This window comes from Triturus cristatus, chromosome 3_1 (genome assembly GCF_964204655.1).
Source record: "Triturus cristatus chromosome 3_1, aTriCri1.1, whole genome shotgun sequence".
Taxonomy (NCBI): domain Eukaryota; kingdom Metazoa; phylum Chordata; class Amphibia; order Caudata; family Salamandridae; genus Triturus; species Triturus cristatus.
In genome coordinates this window covers 501,829,785-501,845,563 of record NC_140583.1, presented here as the reverse complement: position 1 = coordinate 501,845,563, position 15,779 = coordinate 501,829,785, and the positions used below count along the sequence as shown (strand labels likewise).

The 15,779-nt window shown below is 45.1% G+C and overlaps 1 protein-coding gene across 6 annotated transcripts in view; it reads right to left on the bottom strand.

Annotated features, from left to right (window-relative positions):
* The window catches only part of MAN2A2 (mannosidase alpha class 2A member 2), a 658,091-nt gene that overhangs the window by 27,372 nt on the left and 614,940 nt on the right, over positions 1-15,779 (bottom strand). For all 6 annotated transcript variants that reach the window (XM_085644368.1, XM_085644371.1, XM_085644369.1 and 3 more), the window contains one exon: positions 9,717-9,911. In XM_085644368.1, coding sequence (XP_085500494.1) covers positions 9,717-9,911 — 195 coding nt within the window. The remainder of the gene's footprint in view (positions 1-9,716; positions 9,912-15,779) is intronic.

Sequence of the window (15,779 nt, the reverse complement as noted above, 5' to 3'; positions counted from 1 at the left end):
AGAGCTCAGTTGTTTACTTGTGCCACCTTGTAGGTGTAAGCCAAGTGCAACCTCTCCAACCCAAAATCCAGAACATTCTGGGGTGGGAGGCTCCCAAGACCCAGACCAATACAGGGCTTTCAATGGCTTGACTGGGTAGTACAGGAGGTTTGTGAAGAGGTATGTTACCATTGTGGCCCCTCTCACTGAGCCCAACTCCCCTCCAAGAGGCAGTCTGATAAGGTCAACTGGACCACAGGATGCTAAAAGGCCTTTGACACCCTGAAATAGGCTATGTGCTCAGCACCTGTCCTGAAGGCACCAGACCATGGAAAGATTTTCATAGACCAAATAGATGCTTCTGAACATGGGATTAGGTCAGTGTCACCATGAACTAATGATGAGGGCCAGGATCAACCAGCTGCCTATATCAGTAGGCGACTCCTCCCTTGAGAGAAGCATTAGAGTGCCACTGAGAGGGAAGCCTTTGCTGTGGTTTGGTCCTTGAAGAAGCTGAGACCATACTTGTTTGGGACTCACTACAAGGTTTAAACCAACCACAGGCAACTCAGATGGCTGATGCAGATGAGAGGAGAGAACCCCAAGCTGTTGAAGTGACCTATTTCTCTACAGCCTATAGCCTTTTCAGTAGAACACAGACCAGGGACTAACCATGCCAATGCAGGTGGTCTTTCCAGGGTTTTCCACTTAGTTGATGAGAACGACCAGGGTATAGGTTAGTTGCTCATAACGTTTCATCGGCAGTTGGGGGTATTCTTGTAATGAAATGCCCATTTTGTATGGTCACCCCCACACTTTTTGCCCCAATGCTGATGTTTAAGTGCATTGGAGCCTGCTAACCAGGCCCCAGAACCAGTGCTCTCTCCCCACATATCCTGTATGTGAATTGGCAACCCCAAATGGCAGGGACTTTAATCCCTTTATAAGTCCCTGGTAAGTGGTACCCAGGACATGGGAGTTACTGGGGTACCCAGGCCAGAAAGCACTGATTTGCCACCCTGAGTGACTTAAGTAAACAGATGACAGCAGTCCTGCCATTCTAGACTGCAGGAGAAGTGCAAACTGCTCCAACTCGACTTTGCCCTCACAATGTGTGGCAAGGTCAAAGCACTATTTTTAATTTACGTCAGTCACCCCTAAGGTAGTCCTCCTGAGCAGAGGAGGCAGGGTGCATTATATGGGTGCATTATATTAAAGGTGAGGAAATATAAGTGCAAGCTTATATGTCCGTATAATAGCCTCTTTCCATTAAGGGCTACTATAAGTGTTAAGCGGGCCATTAAATAACATGAGCTGGCACCCGGGCACCCTGGGGTTGCCTGCTCCATAATGGTCTCACTGAAAATAGTCATGTTTGGTGTCAAACAACTTGTCTCATCAGACTGCACACGATTCCCATGACTTGGTGTGACATGCACCCAAGTGGCAATCTTAGAGGTTGCTCACCTGGTTGCCCCAGCCTTTCCTGTGCCCTGGCTGACAACCTGCTTCTGATTCCCTGTCAGGAGGTGTGAACACTCCCAGGAGTCAGAAACAAAGGCCTGGCCGGGAAGGAGGTGACCCCTCCCTTCCTGACAGGATGGCTAGTGAAGTGGCACATCAAGGCAGTGAGCTCCAAAGTTTACACCGCCTCTGATATGCATCCAGGCTGCCTCCCAAAGGAGGAAATAGCCTTCCCCCTGCCCCAGGCACATTTGCTCCTGGGCAGGTGGAAAAATCATGTAGTCAGGAGGTGTACACCGTAGAAAGCTAGCCACACCCCTAGGGTGGTCTACCTGGTCTGGAAGGTTTCTGCCATTTTTAAAAGTGGCAGAGTAGACGATACTGGGTAGCTAAGGTGGCACACGCTTCGGATGTGGTCACCTCAGGGGCGGATTAGCCGCTGGGGCTAGTAGTTCATTGCCTACATGCACCCACATACCTAACACCCCATAATCTAGGATTTAAGGGGCACTCCTGGCACGTGTACCTCAGATTTGATTTGACTTGCAACCAAGGTCAAAAAAGTGACCAGAGTCTGCGACTTCAGGATCTGCACAAAACAAAGGCATGAAATTCTGCACCTGTGTCAACCACCCTGCACTCCTCCCAGACCAAACATCGGTTTCCCCACACAAAGGAACCCCTTTGAGAGCCAAAGGCAACTCTAGACCTCCCTTGGACTAGTGGAACTAGTTCCCTGCAGTCCGCTGGTGAAACACGTTCCCGGAACCAAAGAATCAATGGCCATCAGGCCCCCCAAGGGATTGCCCAAAAGTAAATGGTCCAGTGCATTGCATGAAACATAGTCCTGACCTACAGCAATTATCAGGTGGCTGTTTTCCCCCAGACTCCAGGATGTCAAAATGACTTCAAGCTCAGCTTGTCACTGCCACGGCTTGTTGGTGGCCATTCCGGCTAAGGCTAGCTTTGTTCGATGCTGTGCCTTGAGGGAATCCCACAGTATCTTCAACTCGACCCCTCAGTGGCCCCATTGTTGACGTTCTGCATCCATTTCCTCACCCGCACCGTCTGGGTGGTAAAACCAGCCCCCCTGTATCTCCCGCTTCAGTACCAGGGACACCCAGGACAACTCTGCACCCGGTCCCTACGAGGCAGGTAAAATTCCACTGAGTGTTGTGGCCTGGTCTTGGGGCCCACATCACCATAACCCCCAGTGGGTTCCACACAACATGACCTGCAAGTGACCAATTGCTACTCGTGCTTTTTTTCCACTGATCGCAATGTTAATGTTTTGCAGTAGTGAATTGCATTGATTTATTTTTCCTTCTAAAATCCAGAACTCTGGTTATATTTGTCAGATTGCCTTTTTGGTGTCTAAATGTATAGTACAATCTGCTTTATTTTTATAAATTGGTGTTCGATTTCTTTCAAGTCATGTCAATTATTTATTGTTCATGTTAGTACTCTCAAATGTGTTCCTCTGCTCTGTGGAACTCTACCAGAATTGAGCTAGGGATTTAGTAGTGTGAATCCAAGACATATTTTAGGTTACTGTGAGAGTCTTGCATAGTGAAGCCTAACCGGCCTAACTGCATAATACTCCACTTTCCAATGCAAAGAATATAAAAATGATGTTGTGGGGCAACAAAGAATGGAAAAGGAAAGGTAATGGGGGAAGAGGGTGAGTGGTTGGAGAGATTCTCTTCAGCTTGAGGACATGGTGGTCAACTTCTTGATACAAATCTGCACCTCCATGTGCGATAAAAATCATAGTAGCTTTACTGTGCTGATCACAATGTATTTGGCTACTGAGTTCACTTCTATTTCCCACAGAAAGATCTCCAATACTTGGGAAGACCATCTCAGTCTTTAGGGATAAATGTCATAGCAGCTTTGCCTTTGCTGATCACTGCAGTCCCAATAGTGGTCTATGCTGTTTAGGAATGAACAAACACTGCAAGGAACTTTTCCAGCTTTGATGCTGAGAGGACAACCTGGAGACTATGAAGGGTTTGGCGAGTAAGAGGATACTTGCTGTGACCGTGCTGGCATTGAGTTGAATGCCGCATTGTTCACATACTGCTTATCCCCAACCAAAGAGCCCTGTAAACTAACTTTAATCACACATCTAATGAAAACCCTTGGCAGCTCTCAGGAAAAATATTATCATGAATCTGCAGAATGAAAGGCGTCTGAACGCTTCACAAGACACATTTGTTTCTAGGAGAAATTTCTTTTCTTTGGCATAGTTGTTAGACATTCCATGGCCTTGGATTTGGAAGTTGTGCTTGTGATCATAAATGTCATATAATAACTGGGTTTTTTAATACACTGAAGACATTACATGAACTTGTGCCTCTCTCTCTAAAAGCACAATTACCATGTGAAAAATGTATTGATTGTCACTGCTGATTAATAGAAAAGCTACAACTATGGCTGCCCTGATCCTGTCTACCACACGTTATCATAGTCTCTTGTGGTATATGCCTCACATGCCAAGTGAAGAACAGAAGCGTACCTATCTCACACTTCCTACTAGACAAGACACCAATACTATTTCTACTGTTGATGCGCTGCGCCTCCCAAAACAAAAAGGAGAGGCAATCTGTGCAGGATGCAGAGCTTTATAATATTTGTGCCCATATTAAGAGACAATCTGGATTTCCCTACTCCAACTGAGAAAAAAATATGAAGGAAGATTTCTTTATGCTGTACCAGCACCTTGACCCAGACTCTTTGCCATTACACTGTGCTGTACGCAAAGTACATTCAGACGAGTGGAGGGACATTGACTAGTCAACCTTTCCTTGGTTTCTTAGCAATCGTTATCCCTTGGAGTGGTTTTCTGAAGAATTCCCACATTTTGTCAAGGTGGATAACCTGATGGCTGGCTCATCTTCCCAAGGCATGGTAATCCCTGAGGACGCCCTTCCCTCCGACCAGGTGGACAGGAAGGTGGAGGGTGCAATTAAAAGGTCTATTCCAATACTACTTTCTCAATTAGGGCAACGGCCTACACCCCATTTTTGGTCCAATCTCTGTCGAAGGACTTTCAAGCTCTAGCACAGCAAGTGAGTGAAGGAGTGGATACGACTTCCCCGATGTCTTTGATGGAACTCCAAGCTTGCTATTTATCCGATATCTCTTTTGACAACTTATGTCTGGCAGCTGCAGCGTCAGGTGCTTTTATTGCTGCACGTCGCCATATCTGGATGCGGGCGTGGAAAACAGATATTTCTCAAAAGTCAATCCTGTTGAAGTTGCCTTTTGAGGGTTTGAAGGTTTTTGGACACCAACTAGAAGAGATGGTGAAACAGTTGGCAGAGAACAGGAATCTGGGTGCTCCCGTTCGCCCTCCCACTATGGGGAGAAGATTTGGATATCGCCATGCTTTTGCTCATCTTCAAATTAGGGAACTAGCCAGTCATTTGTAGGCAGGGGTGGTGGCCGAGGGGCCCCTGGAGGAGACAAATCCCAGTCTAAGTCATCTGTTGCCTCTACCACTCCTTTTCCAAAGCAGGGACTATCCATTCCTACCGGAGGGCGGTCGGCTTCCGAGATTGCAAGCCACTGTGATGGAAGAAGCGAAGCCGATCACCAATCACCAGAGGTTTGCAATATCGGATGCCTGGGCGGTTCAGACAGTTTCCTCAGGTTACAGATAGAATTTTCATCTAGCCCGGCTCAACGTTTCAAGTTGACCAATGAACCCAATGAAGCAAGTGGCTTTCCTGGGAGGTATTGAGTTTCTTTTGGAGGAGGCAGCCATAGTCAAGGTTCCAACTCTTGAGAGGGGTCAAGGCTATTATTCCATTCTTTTTCTCATTCAGAAATCGTCAGGGGACTACCATCCAGTATTGGAACTGAAAGCGGTGAATTTGCACATTCCCCACAAAGACTTCAAAATCGTGACTTTGCAATCCATCATTCAATTGATTCATCAAGGGATCTACCTGGCATACTAAGATCTAATGGATGCGTACTTGCCCGTTCCCATCCACCCAGCAGATCAGCCGTTTCTTCGCTTTACGGTGGGCATGAAACAATACCAATTTCAGGTGTTTCCTTTCATCGGGGCCAAGTGTTTTTACAAAACTCTTGGCCCCTTGGTAGGTATTCTTCATCCTCGAGGAATTCAAGTCTACCCATACCTGCATGACTGGCAAAATGTTTCTCCTTCTTCTATCACCTTCTTTTTCTAAGGCAGCTGAGGAGATGCAACAAATCTGCAGTCTTCTAACTGATTTTGGGTTTCTAATCAACCTCAACAAGTCCTCTCTGCAACCCACCCAGTCACTGAGGTTCATTGGGGCCATCTTCAAGATGGATCTGGGGATGGTATTCCTTACTCAAGAGACAGTTCTCCCTAATCCAACTAGAAATAAGTTACTTAACCTCTAACCCTAGTTTTCAAGCGTTGGTATCTTTGATAGATTCACATAGTTGCATCATTCCGTTAGGAAGGGACTCCGGGGCATTTTAAAATAGCAACAAACAATGTAAAAAATGCCCTAGGCCCCTAAAAAATGTAATTTAGTAGTACGTCCACTCGATCTGAAGCGACTCAAACTCAAGCCAACCAGGTATTTGTTGAGTTCTATTCCACTAGATGTCACCATAGCTCAGACTTCTACTCTACTACATGTTGTGTGTGAAGGTTCCTGGAAAGAGCTTTCAGGCACATGCATCAAAGGAAAAACCGGTCGCAAACGGGCAGATTCTCAGAATCTGCCCCTTTGCAACCGGTATTTTGCATCATCCCAAATGCAAAAATCGCAATTTAAGGAATCTCTAAATTGAGATTCCTTAAATGCAATGCATTAAAGTAAAAAAAATAGCGATTTCGCTAATAGGGGGAGCAAATTACCATGAGGTTGAACTTCATGGTAATTTGCAAAAACTTTGAAAAATGCACTTTTGTGCATTTTTCAAAGTTTCATGTTGCGCTCACACATGCCCTTAGAGCATGTGTGTGTGCAACATATGTGCACAGATCAATTTCAGGGGTGCTATAGGGTGTCATTTTGACACCCTTGAAATTGCATGAGCAATTTGTGAGTACCTACTGGTACTCGCAAATTACTCATGCAATCTCCAATTCATTCCTATAGGCCTGGAGGCCCATAGGAATGAATGGGACGGCATTCCTTAATTGCGACTCGCAATTTGCGAGTCGCAATTAAGGAATGTGTAGGAATCGCTATTTTTATAGCGATTCCTACATGCATAGGCTTTTGCAATTCCTTAATAATCGCAATTAAGGAATCGCAAACGTCTACGTTGATGCATGTGTCTGTTTGCTCTTTACCGCTGTAAGGAAAGTACTCTGTTTGCATGGCCACCCCAAACGTTTTGGACAGATACTGCTGGTTTTTGAGACACTGAGAGCCTGTGCCCTGACCTTAAATTTTCTGTGTTGAATTGGTTATACCCAATTGGCATAGGCTAATTTACTAGTCACTAGTGTAAGGTACCAAGGTAACCGAGGGCCTGTAAGTTAGAGGGCCACCCTAGAGACTGCAGCACTGGTTGTGCCACCCTGGATGTAACAAAGGCAAAACGCGGCTCCCAGTCTGCCACAGCAGATTGAAAGAGCAGTTTTAAACTGCTAACTCGACTCTGCCATTTAAAAGTATGGTAAAGACAAAACCTCCCTCTGTAAAACAAGTAATCACTGCTAAGGCACAACTAGAGAGTACTAATGCCGGGTGCACATATTTCAAGAGCAGAACATGTTTTTTACCTGTTCTGACAGTAAAGAAGCGAAACTTCCCTTTTTACTGTGGAAAGACTTGGGAGCCCCATAGGCAAGTACATGATTATGTGCTGACCTCCCAGCTGTGCTAACTCCTGAATGGTGCAAAAAAAGTTGCTACTCCAAGGTATCAAACAACTCATTACATTAAGTCCGACTTAATACTCAAGTTGAATTTACTGTAATTTGTTGCAGGGTGCCAAAAGTCTCCTGTGCTACTTCACGGTTGCACATGGGGTCTTGTCCCCAAGACAGCTTTCTGCCCACCTGGGGAGATGTGCTAACGACTACCAGGAAAGGACACAATAGAAGACTGCAAGGGAGAGAGGTGTTACCTCTCGGTAGCAGGAAGCCACATGGGTGTAGGCCCAAAAGGCGATCTTCAAAGGAGAAGCTGCCTTTGAAGGGTAAATGGAAACACTTAGGAGTGGGCTGCTCTATTGTTTAAGCAGACAGACCAGCACTGGGGATAGAGAGGGGAAACCAGTAGTTAAACTGTTTTTTCAGGGGCGTGTAATCCCCTTGGTAGCCATAGCTCTGATTTGAGCTAGTGAGCTCTGCACGGCGAGAGAGGAGTTCTGCCGTCTTGAAAGAGGCCAGAATGGAGGATTCTGGGATAGCCAGATTGCACATTTTGCAGTAAGCGGTAATCAGGAGGGAGGCAACCTAGTAGCACATTGGCTATTGAAATGGTCCTACCCTGAGGGCATTGAAAAAGGAACCCCTGCCACCCAGATATTGTTGGACTGAAGAAGAAAACTGAAGAAGGACTGCCCTGCTGCAACATGGAGCCAGCAAAGACAAGCTGCACCAACGAAGGCTGCACCCGCTGAATCTGGTGGCTAGCAAAGGAGAAAGGGACTGTGCCTGCTGTGTCCTGCTTATGGAGAAGTCGGTCCCAGAGCCCAGTCAAAGCAAGTGACTCCAAAGGTCAGTTGGCTGGCCACCTGTTAGAAGCACAGGGCCATAACAGCTGAAGAAGCCTGCTGGGCCGAGTTGTTATCCCAGGTTTCAGAATCACCACTGTGCAGCACCAGGGACCAGGACTGGATCATCAAAGTTGATCCAGAGTTTGCTGGACTAGGGTGAGCCGTCGGAGTGCAGCTTGGTCGCCCAGAAGGCAATGTTCCGCCAAAAGAAGGGAACTGCTGGACAAGGCGACTGACTGCCCAGTTGAAATTGGACTTCTGCCAAGCTTGAGAGGACTTCCAGGGACATTGACTCCTGTGGCCAGGATCGCCTCACCAAGCCTGTGGACTGAAAAGTAGTCAGAGGAAGACCCAGTCGACCGCAGCATCACTCCATAGAAGTCAACGGCAAGGAGACCCAGACGCTGGAAGAGGACTGAAAACTGCCTTTCTTTCTGAGGTAATGGTTTTTAAGGACCTCGCTGGTCCCCCTAACTGGCTCCCTGCCAGAGTTGGTCGTCCAAAGTAATGCTAAGTGACCATAATACAACTGCCCAAAGTTTTTCTTAAAAAAGTGTCAAATTTGGTTAATTTGCCAATGCTTGTTTGCTATTACGCAAAAGTGCATATTTAGTACCTCGAAAAATCTGTATCTCTGGAAACCTCATGAAAATATTTTTCATGTTGGTGTCTAAAAATAGATAAAAGTCTGTCTTATTTTTATAAACTGTTGTCTGATTTTTACTCTCAGTTATTTCTTCTTTAATTGTTTTAGTACTATTTAAATACTTTACACTTGTTCCTTTGTGTAAGCCTGATGGCTCAGAGCCACAGTTGCCCATGGTTAGGCTAAAGGATTAACAAACAAAACCTACTGGTCCTAAGGGGGTTGGTAAGTGTAATACACAGCGAGGTTGCACAACCACCCCAGATAATACTCCCCATTTCCTCACAGTCTCTAGTAACCAACTTCTCTGTTTTTCCAACCTCTTGATCTTCCCTGGCCTACAGTCAGCCATATCTTCAGCTTCACTCACTGTGAGTCATTTCTGAGGGAGTTTATATATTTTTAACATCTGGCCCGCAAGACATTTCAAACTGCCAGATAAAGAGAAGAGATCGCGCTTCAAAACTGGTTTAGCCTGTGGTCAGAGAACGGATGACCCGCACAGTGCATTTATTGCCTTTGTCCATCACAAAGGTTTTGTTGAGGGTCTCCCCATATCTAGAATAGATCCAATGCTGGAGATTTAGGGTTATTTCTTGAGGTGACATGTGTAAATTGTAATTATTTCATAAAATAGTGTATATAATTTGCTGTTAATCCACAATGTGATTTTTTTTCAAACTGTTGTTATTTTACAAGCTGGTCTTTATGAATTGTATCAATTTAACAATATGGTGTGTAGGAATTACAGTTATTCCCCAAGGTGATGTGTACAAATTGTTGTTCAAGAAGGTGGTCTTTATGACTGTAGTTATGCCACAGGAAAGTAGATGAATTGTAGGTATTTTAGAGGACGGTTTATTTCAATTACCCGAATTACAAGTAATTCACTGGATGGTGTGTTTGAAGATTTGTAATTTACCCATGTTCATGTTAATCTTACCTCAGCTTGAAGAGTCCTTATGCTGAGAATGTGGAAATCGCAGGGAAGGAGGGAGGAGAGAGGCAGGAAAGCTTTCAGAGCCGGGGCACTCTCTTTTTCATTGGTTACAGGCATCACCATTGCTTCATGGTTCAGGTGCATGGAGGTCATATGACTGAGCAGAGAGGGATGACTGACAGAGTGTTTATTCTCAACCTAGAACACAGCCAAAAACACAACGTCAGAGCAACAAGCCATGTGCAGCAGGTCTACAGTTCCATTATTTTGTACAGAGGTTCAGGAAAACATAGCATGCTTCCAGATAGCCACATAATAAAAGTGGCTCACCATAGACAACTAATAGGTACGCTATTATACAACTACACCTTTTAATCACCACTAAAAGGAGCTAAAACTAGCCAGAGCACAATGGAAGCATTACCTCTTCGTTGCGGTTCTTGCTGATGGAAAAGGCCAGTCCCCTAAATGCAGAGACCAGTTTGGAAAGAAAACTAGATGGCTGGGGATGCTGGGATTACAGAGCAGGTAATGATAAGAGTTGGGAAATGGGTTGACAAAAAGTGAGTTAAATAGATGTCGTCAGAGGATGGAAAACGCACATGGAATGATGGAATGTGAGGGATGGTAGAGGGATGAAAAAAGTAACGATTATGAGATGAGAATGGATAAAACAGCCAAAGCAAAATTACATAAACACGCCATAATCTACTCCCATAAAGAAGCACAATACCATATTATAGAGGATAAGACTCATCCGGTGTCTTGCCCGAACAATGCATACTTTTTAATGATCTAGGTAGAACATTTAGCAAATACACATTGTCACAAGGTATTCAATATGCCAGAGCCAATACACTTCCACAGGATATGAATGAACTAAAACAATCAAAATGGAAGATATAAATGGCAGTGGCTTGAGTTTGCAATTGAAGTGCTTGAATCTATGAAGATAAAGAAAAAGTTACTTACCTGTACTACAGTTTTGCACCATTGGCTTCTTTTCATAGATTGACAAGCTTGAATTATTCTCCGACATTCTTTCGCGAACTCTCAATACGGTATTCAGTGTTAACATAGCAGTATTATAATATAGCAATTGACATTGAAAACAAATTAATAAACATTTATAGGCTACAGTCAACACATTCACCTCACTATATGGCTAAAACTCCAACCAACCAGGAGGAGGTCATGATTTCAACCTTCCTAAGATGCCCTAAATACCACAATTTCACAATTTGTTGGAGCAGGCCCAGTGTATACTCAGGAGGCGATCTACTCCTGTATTGATCTAGAAGCTGCTGGTGCAGCAGGGCTATTCATAAAGTATGTCAAGATTGACCCTCCATCCCAATATGATCCATTTGTGTATACTCTAGTATTCTTGACTCACATTGAACACTTTATGCTGTTTCAGGGAAACACATGTATGAAAGTAAATGATATTTCTATAGCACAAACTTAGCTAAAAAGCAGTGGAGTGCTGTATATGGCTGAAGACCAGCATAAAGTCAAAGAGTAAGAGAAGATGATGTTGGAGCTTGGTTATGGATGGGTAGAGCATTGTGATGTAGTGTTTTTTTAAAGAGGTGAGCCTTCAACTCCTTCCTAAATTGAAGCAGAGTTGGGGTGGTCCTGATACATACAGGGATGGTTTTTACACTTAATCTGTAGTCTGGTGGTGTACTGGCATATGGGGGTGCCAAGATTGACAAGAGATGGTGAGCTTGTCAGCAAGATAAGCATGGGTCCTCTTTATGATAGCTTTATAAATGACACAGCTGGGTTTGACAATGGTATGGGCCAACAAGGGGAGACAATGTAGTACAAAGGGTATGCTTAGGTCCACTTACTATGCCAGGACAGACCTGGCTAGTTCTTGCTATATGTAAACTTAACCCAAACATAATCAAATACAGTTCTGGTTAGCAAGAAAGACCAATCAGTTAGAAGGGAGCAGCCTATCCGTAACAAGTAAATCCAGCGAAGTGCAGGACTTTGGATGCTGCCTTGGTGCGCAGTTAAAAGAGGATTGGGTTGGAGATGGTGTAGAAGTTTGTGGAAAGTTCCAGTATGATGAGGGCTGCAGTGTCATCCAGAAATCGACCATGGTGGCGTTAGGGCAGTCTCTGTAATGTGGTGGGGCCTGAATCTGGAATGGGTGGTGTCCAGGAGGTGGTTGTCAGTGAGGAGGGTGGCTAGGCGCTTATTTTTTCGATTACATTTGTCGAGAGGGTAGAAAGGAGATGGGACAGTAATTGACTTGCTTCTCCAGGTCTGCTGATGGTTTCTTGGAGGGGATGGGGTACTGTGGCATGTTTCCAGGTGCTTGGGTAGGTGGCTGTGATGATTGATTCAGTCCGAATTGGGGTGAGGGCTGCGTTGATGAGGCCCAGTCTTTTGATGAAGACGTGGTAAGGGTAGGGGTCCGAGGGTGCTTCGGAGCGTATATGGCTGCTGTGGTTTCTTCAATGGGGATGTTGGGCAGGGGATCAGGTTGGTCTTCTGGGTTTTGGTAGAGATGGGCATGAGTACTGCGAAGTTGGAAGGGTCTGGTTAGATCTTGAAGTTTTAGTAGATGCTAGTGATCGTGTTGCTGAAGAATAGGGACAGCTAGGTGCAGAGATCCTGAGAGGGGAATCATTGGTGGAGCTTGGTGCTGGAGAGCTAAAGTCTTTCACTAAGGCAAAGATGTCCTTGGTGTTGTTGGTGCTGCTTTCGATGCGGTTGGTGAGCGCGAGGCGTTGGTGGATCCGATTTGCTGATTGTCTGAGGACAAATTTGTAAGTGTTCTTATCGGTAATGTTTTGTAACAGAGGCAGCAAACATAGTATCTTGTGCGATTGGGAAAGCTGAGGTTATTGTAGTAATATGGGCAGCTGAGGTGGAAGTTGTTACTGTGCCAGCAGTCAGGGTTGTAAAACGCATGATAGTAACTGCCCCCAAAGGTGTGGTCACTAAAGATGCAGGCATAGAGGTTTCAGTCTTTGTTGATGGTGGTTCTTAGAAATTGGGTTTTGGGTTAGCTAGGGTATGCACCTAAGACAGGCAGAACCCACCACTTAAGTCAGGGCAAGTAAGTTACACACCAAAGATAACCTGTGCTCAACCCCGGTAGCTAGGCACAGAGCAGTCAAGCTTATCCCCAGAGGCATTGTGTAAAGCGTTTGCACAAAACACTCACACCAGTGATACAATAGATACACCACAAAATAGACTCCACACAGGATTGTATACAAATATATAGTATATTGTACAAAACACAAGGAATCCTAAAAACTGCAGATTATGCAAATCCTGAATTAGTATGCATCATCCTCATAAGACAAGATCTTCCGTGACATACCTTATGGTATCAGGGCATGAAAGTGCAACATAAGAACACATGGATCATAACTGCTGGGCATATTATGCAAATCCTGACAATGTAAACCCACATACAGCATAACATCAGGGCACGAAATGTAGCAGATTATGACCAGAGGATGTAAATCATTAGCACTGTGCAGAAATTACTGAGAGGTTACTCACTATCCTAATAATGCAGCATCAAGAACAATATGCATTATTTCATCAGGGAATGAAATGCAGTAGTTACATTCCTCGATCATCATCACAGTTGGCAATACAGGCATGGATCGCAAAAGATTTCCCATCCGAACCGATGGTGCACCGCATCTGCACTCACATTAGGGATAATATGGTAGTTAGAGATCTCATGACAAGAATTGTATTCTACAGCGAAATTAAGGCACAGGAAATTCTGCGCACATAATCATAGTTACAAGGAACGTCTCCCTAGGCTTCCACCGTAGACTAATAAGAAAAACTGATGCCCCTACTTCTGGGACTATGGCAATTTTAAAAGAGGCAAGATCCAAAACAGCCTCCAACGTTGCGTAGGGAAATGCTGGAGAAGGAACAGAGCTGCCGGCGAACATGCAGTAGAGCTCCAGAATTGCAGAACTAATCAAAGTAGTTAGGAAACAGCTCTCACGTTGCGGCGGTGAGCCTGTGTCCTCAAGGTAGGAGTGCTGGTTCCATGCACGAGCCCTCCATGTGCTAGGGACAAGAGCATAGTCAGTTTGCACACGCAGCTGATGCCGGTTGAGGCAGTGCTTAATTTGTAAAATAATAAGTGCCAGCCAGGGCTCTAGTCAGGAGGCCACTGCAGCTTGCACCACTTATTTCTTCTAATCACGCTGCCAATAACAGTATCAGCACAGCTACCATCCAAAACACACTTCGCAGTGTTACCATTAAGACTATTCTAGGCCCCCCATAGCTATAAGAATGGCTTGTACCACAGGTATTATATATACATTGAATCAACAAACAAATGCTGTTGTGCTGTTCTCTAATGTAGGGAAGTATGCAACATGGTGGCGCTGTTTGTCTTAGTGCAGGTGTTGACAATTAAGTGCCGGTGCTCAACACCAGAAAGCACTGGCTCAAATTAAGCACTGGGTTGGGGAGTGCTCACAGGAAGGTAAGAGCGCTACTCCTTCCACCCTCGGATATCCTAGGCACGCTACTGTATTGCTCACGGCGACGAAGAGTGGATCTCCCTGCAGGGAGGTTGAGCGCAGCACCTCCGGCACTCAGCTCTCGGGAACACCGATGTCGGGAAAGACCGCTTTCCTCCGTGCACAATACTGAGTTTCAAGAAGCACTTGGTAGGCAACAAAGAGCGCGGTCGGTTGTTTGTTTGGCAAGGGTCCTCTCACGGCACGAAGAGTGAATACTTGATGGATGGCGCAGTGATGCAAGTCGGACTGCCACCCAATCTAGCACGGGCCAATTCGCAGCACGCTGGGCCCCCGGCACCCATGCTGCTCTGTAGTTTTTTTTTTTAGTAATATATATATTTATTCGATTTTTACATAGAAAATTCATAAAAGTACCTCAATATACAATGAAATTTCCCTCTCATCTAGTTCTCAGAGTAAAACTGTACTATAAGACACAAGATACTTAAAACATGTTACTTGGTCACAGTTCAGGTTTTTCTTTTTTTTTAAAACTTTTTTATTGAACTTCAACATAAGCACGTTAATGCATACAGTTCAGCAGTGTCATCAATCTATTATCTAGGATTTAAGGTACATTCACAGGTACAATAGCAGCTTGGCAGTATTGCGATTGCCTCGGAGATTCACAGCAAATGACAGATCTTATACGAAAGCCGAGGAAGTTACACAGAGGCAAGTAGAATCATAACAGTAATCATATATGTGGAATTCCATGTGTCCCCAACCTAGGTGTCTATCACCTGCGCAAGTGTGCACACCAGGCTACTCATGGGAGCGTGGTTATCAGAGGTATCATCTGCTAAACCATGTAAATAAGTGACCAATGGCCCTCAGATATCATGTGGCATGCTAGCGCTCGGCATAAGATTCCAAAATTCTGTTAGTTGTGTCTGGCAGTATGCGGCATCAGCAAGCCAAAGTTTGAGCATCGGTGCTGGTCTTTGCCCCGTGCATTGCCACTCTGCGCTTGGCCAAGAAAAGTAGCACTGCCACCAGGCGTCTGCAGGCATCGGGCACCTCCTTGACGTAGCCAAGTAGGCAGAGAAGGGGATTTGGTGTAAGGGCAGTTGATGCAATAGCCACAATGAACAAGTTACTTACCTTCAGTAACGATATATCTGTAAGAAACCTAGGTTAGTTATAGATTCCTTACCTTAGAAATGCCCCCAGGTGTCAGACTGGATCCGGAAACTTTTCGTCAGCAGTACCCCTACGCGTCGAAAGGTGCAGTCGGTCGGCTCCATGTTAGTCATTGGCGTCGTGGTCACCGGGATGAAGTTGCGGTAGCTACTTAGATGCCGCCCTCGTGTGCTGACGTCAGTTCTGCACACAACTTTCCCCGCCAGAAGCACAGAGCCATGCAAGATACTGACCACTGGTGCACAAAACTAGGGCCCTGAAAGGAAGTCCTTTACCCTAGAAGTCAGTTCGCAGAACGAGGAGGATGGGTGGAGTGGTAAGGAATCTATAACTAACCTACATTTCTTACAGATATATCGTTACCGACGGTAAGTAACTTGTTCATCTGAAA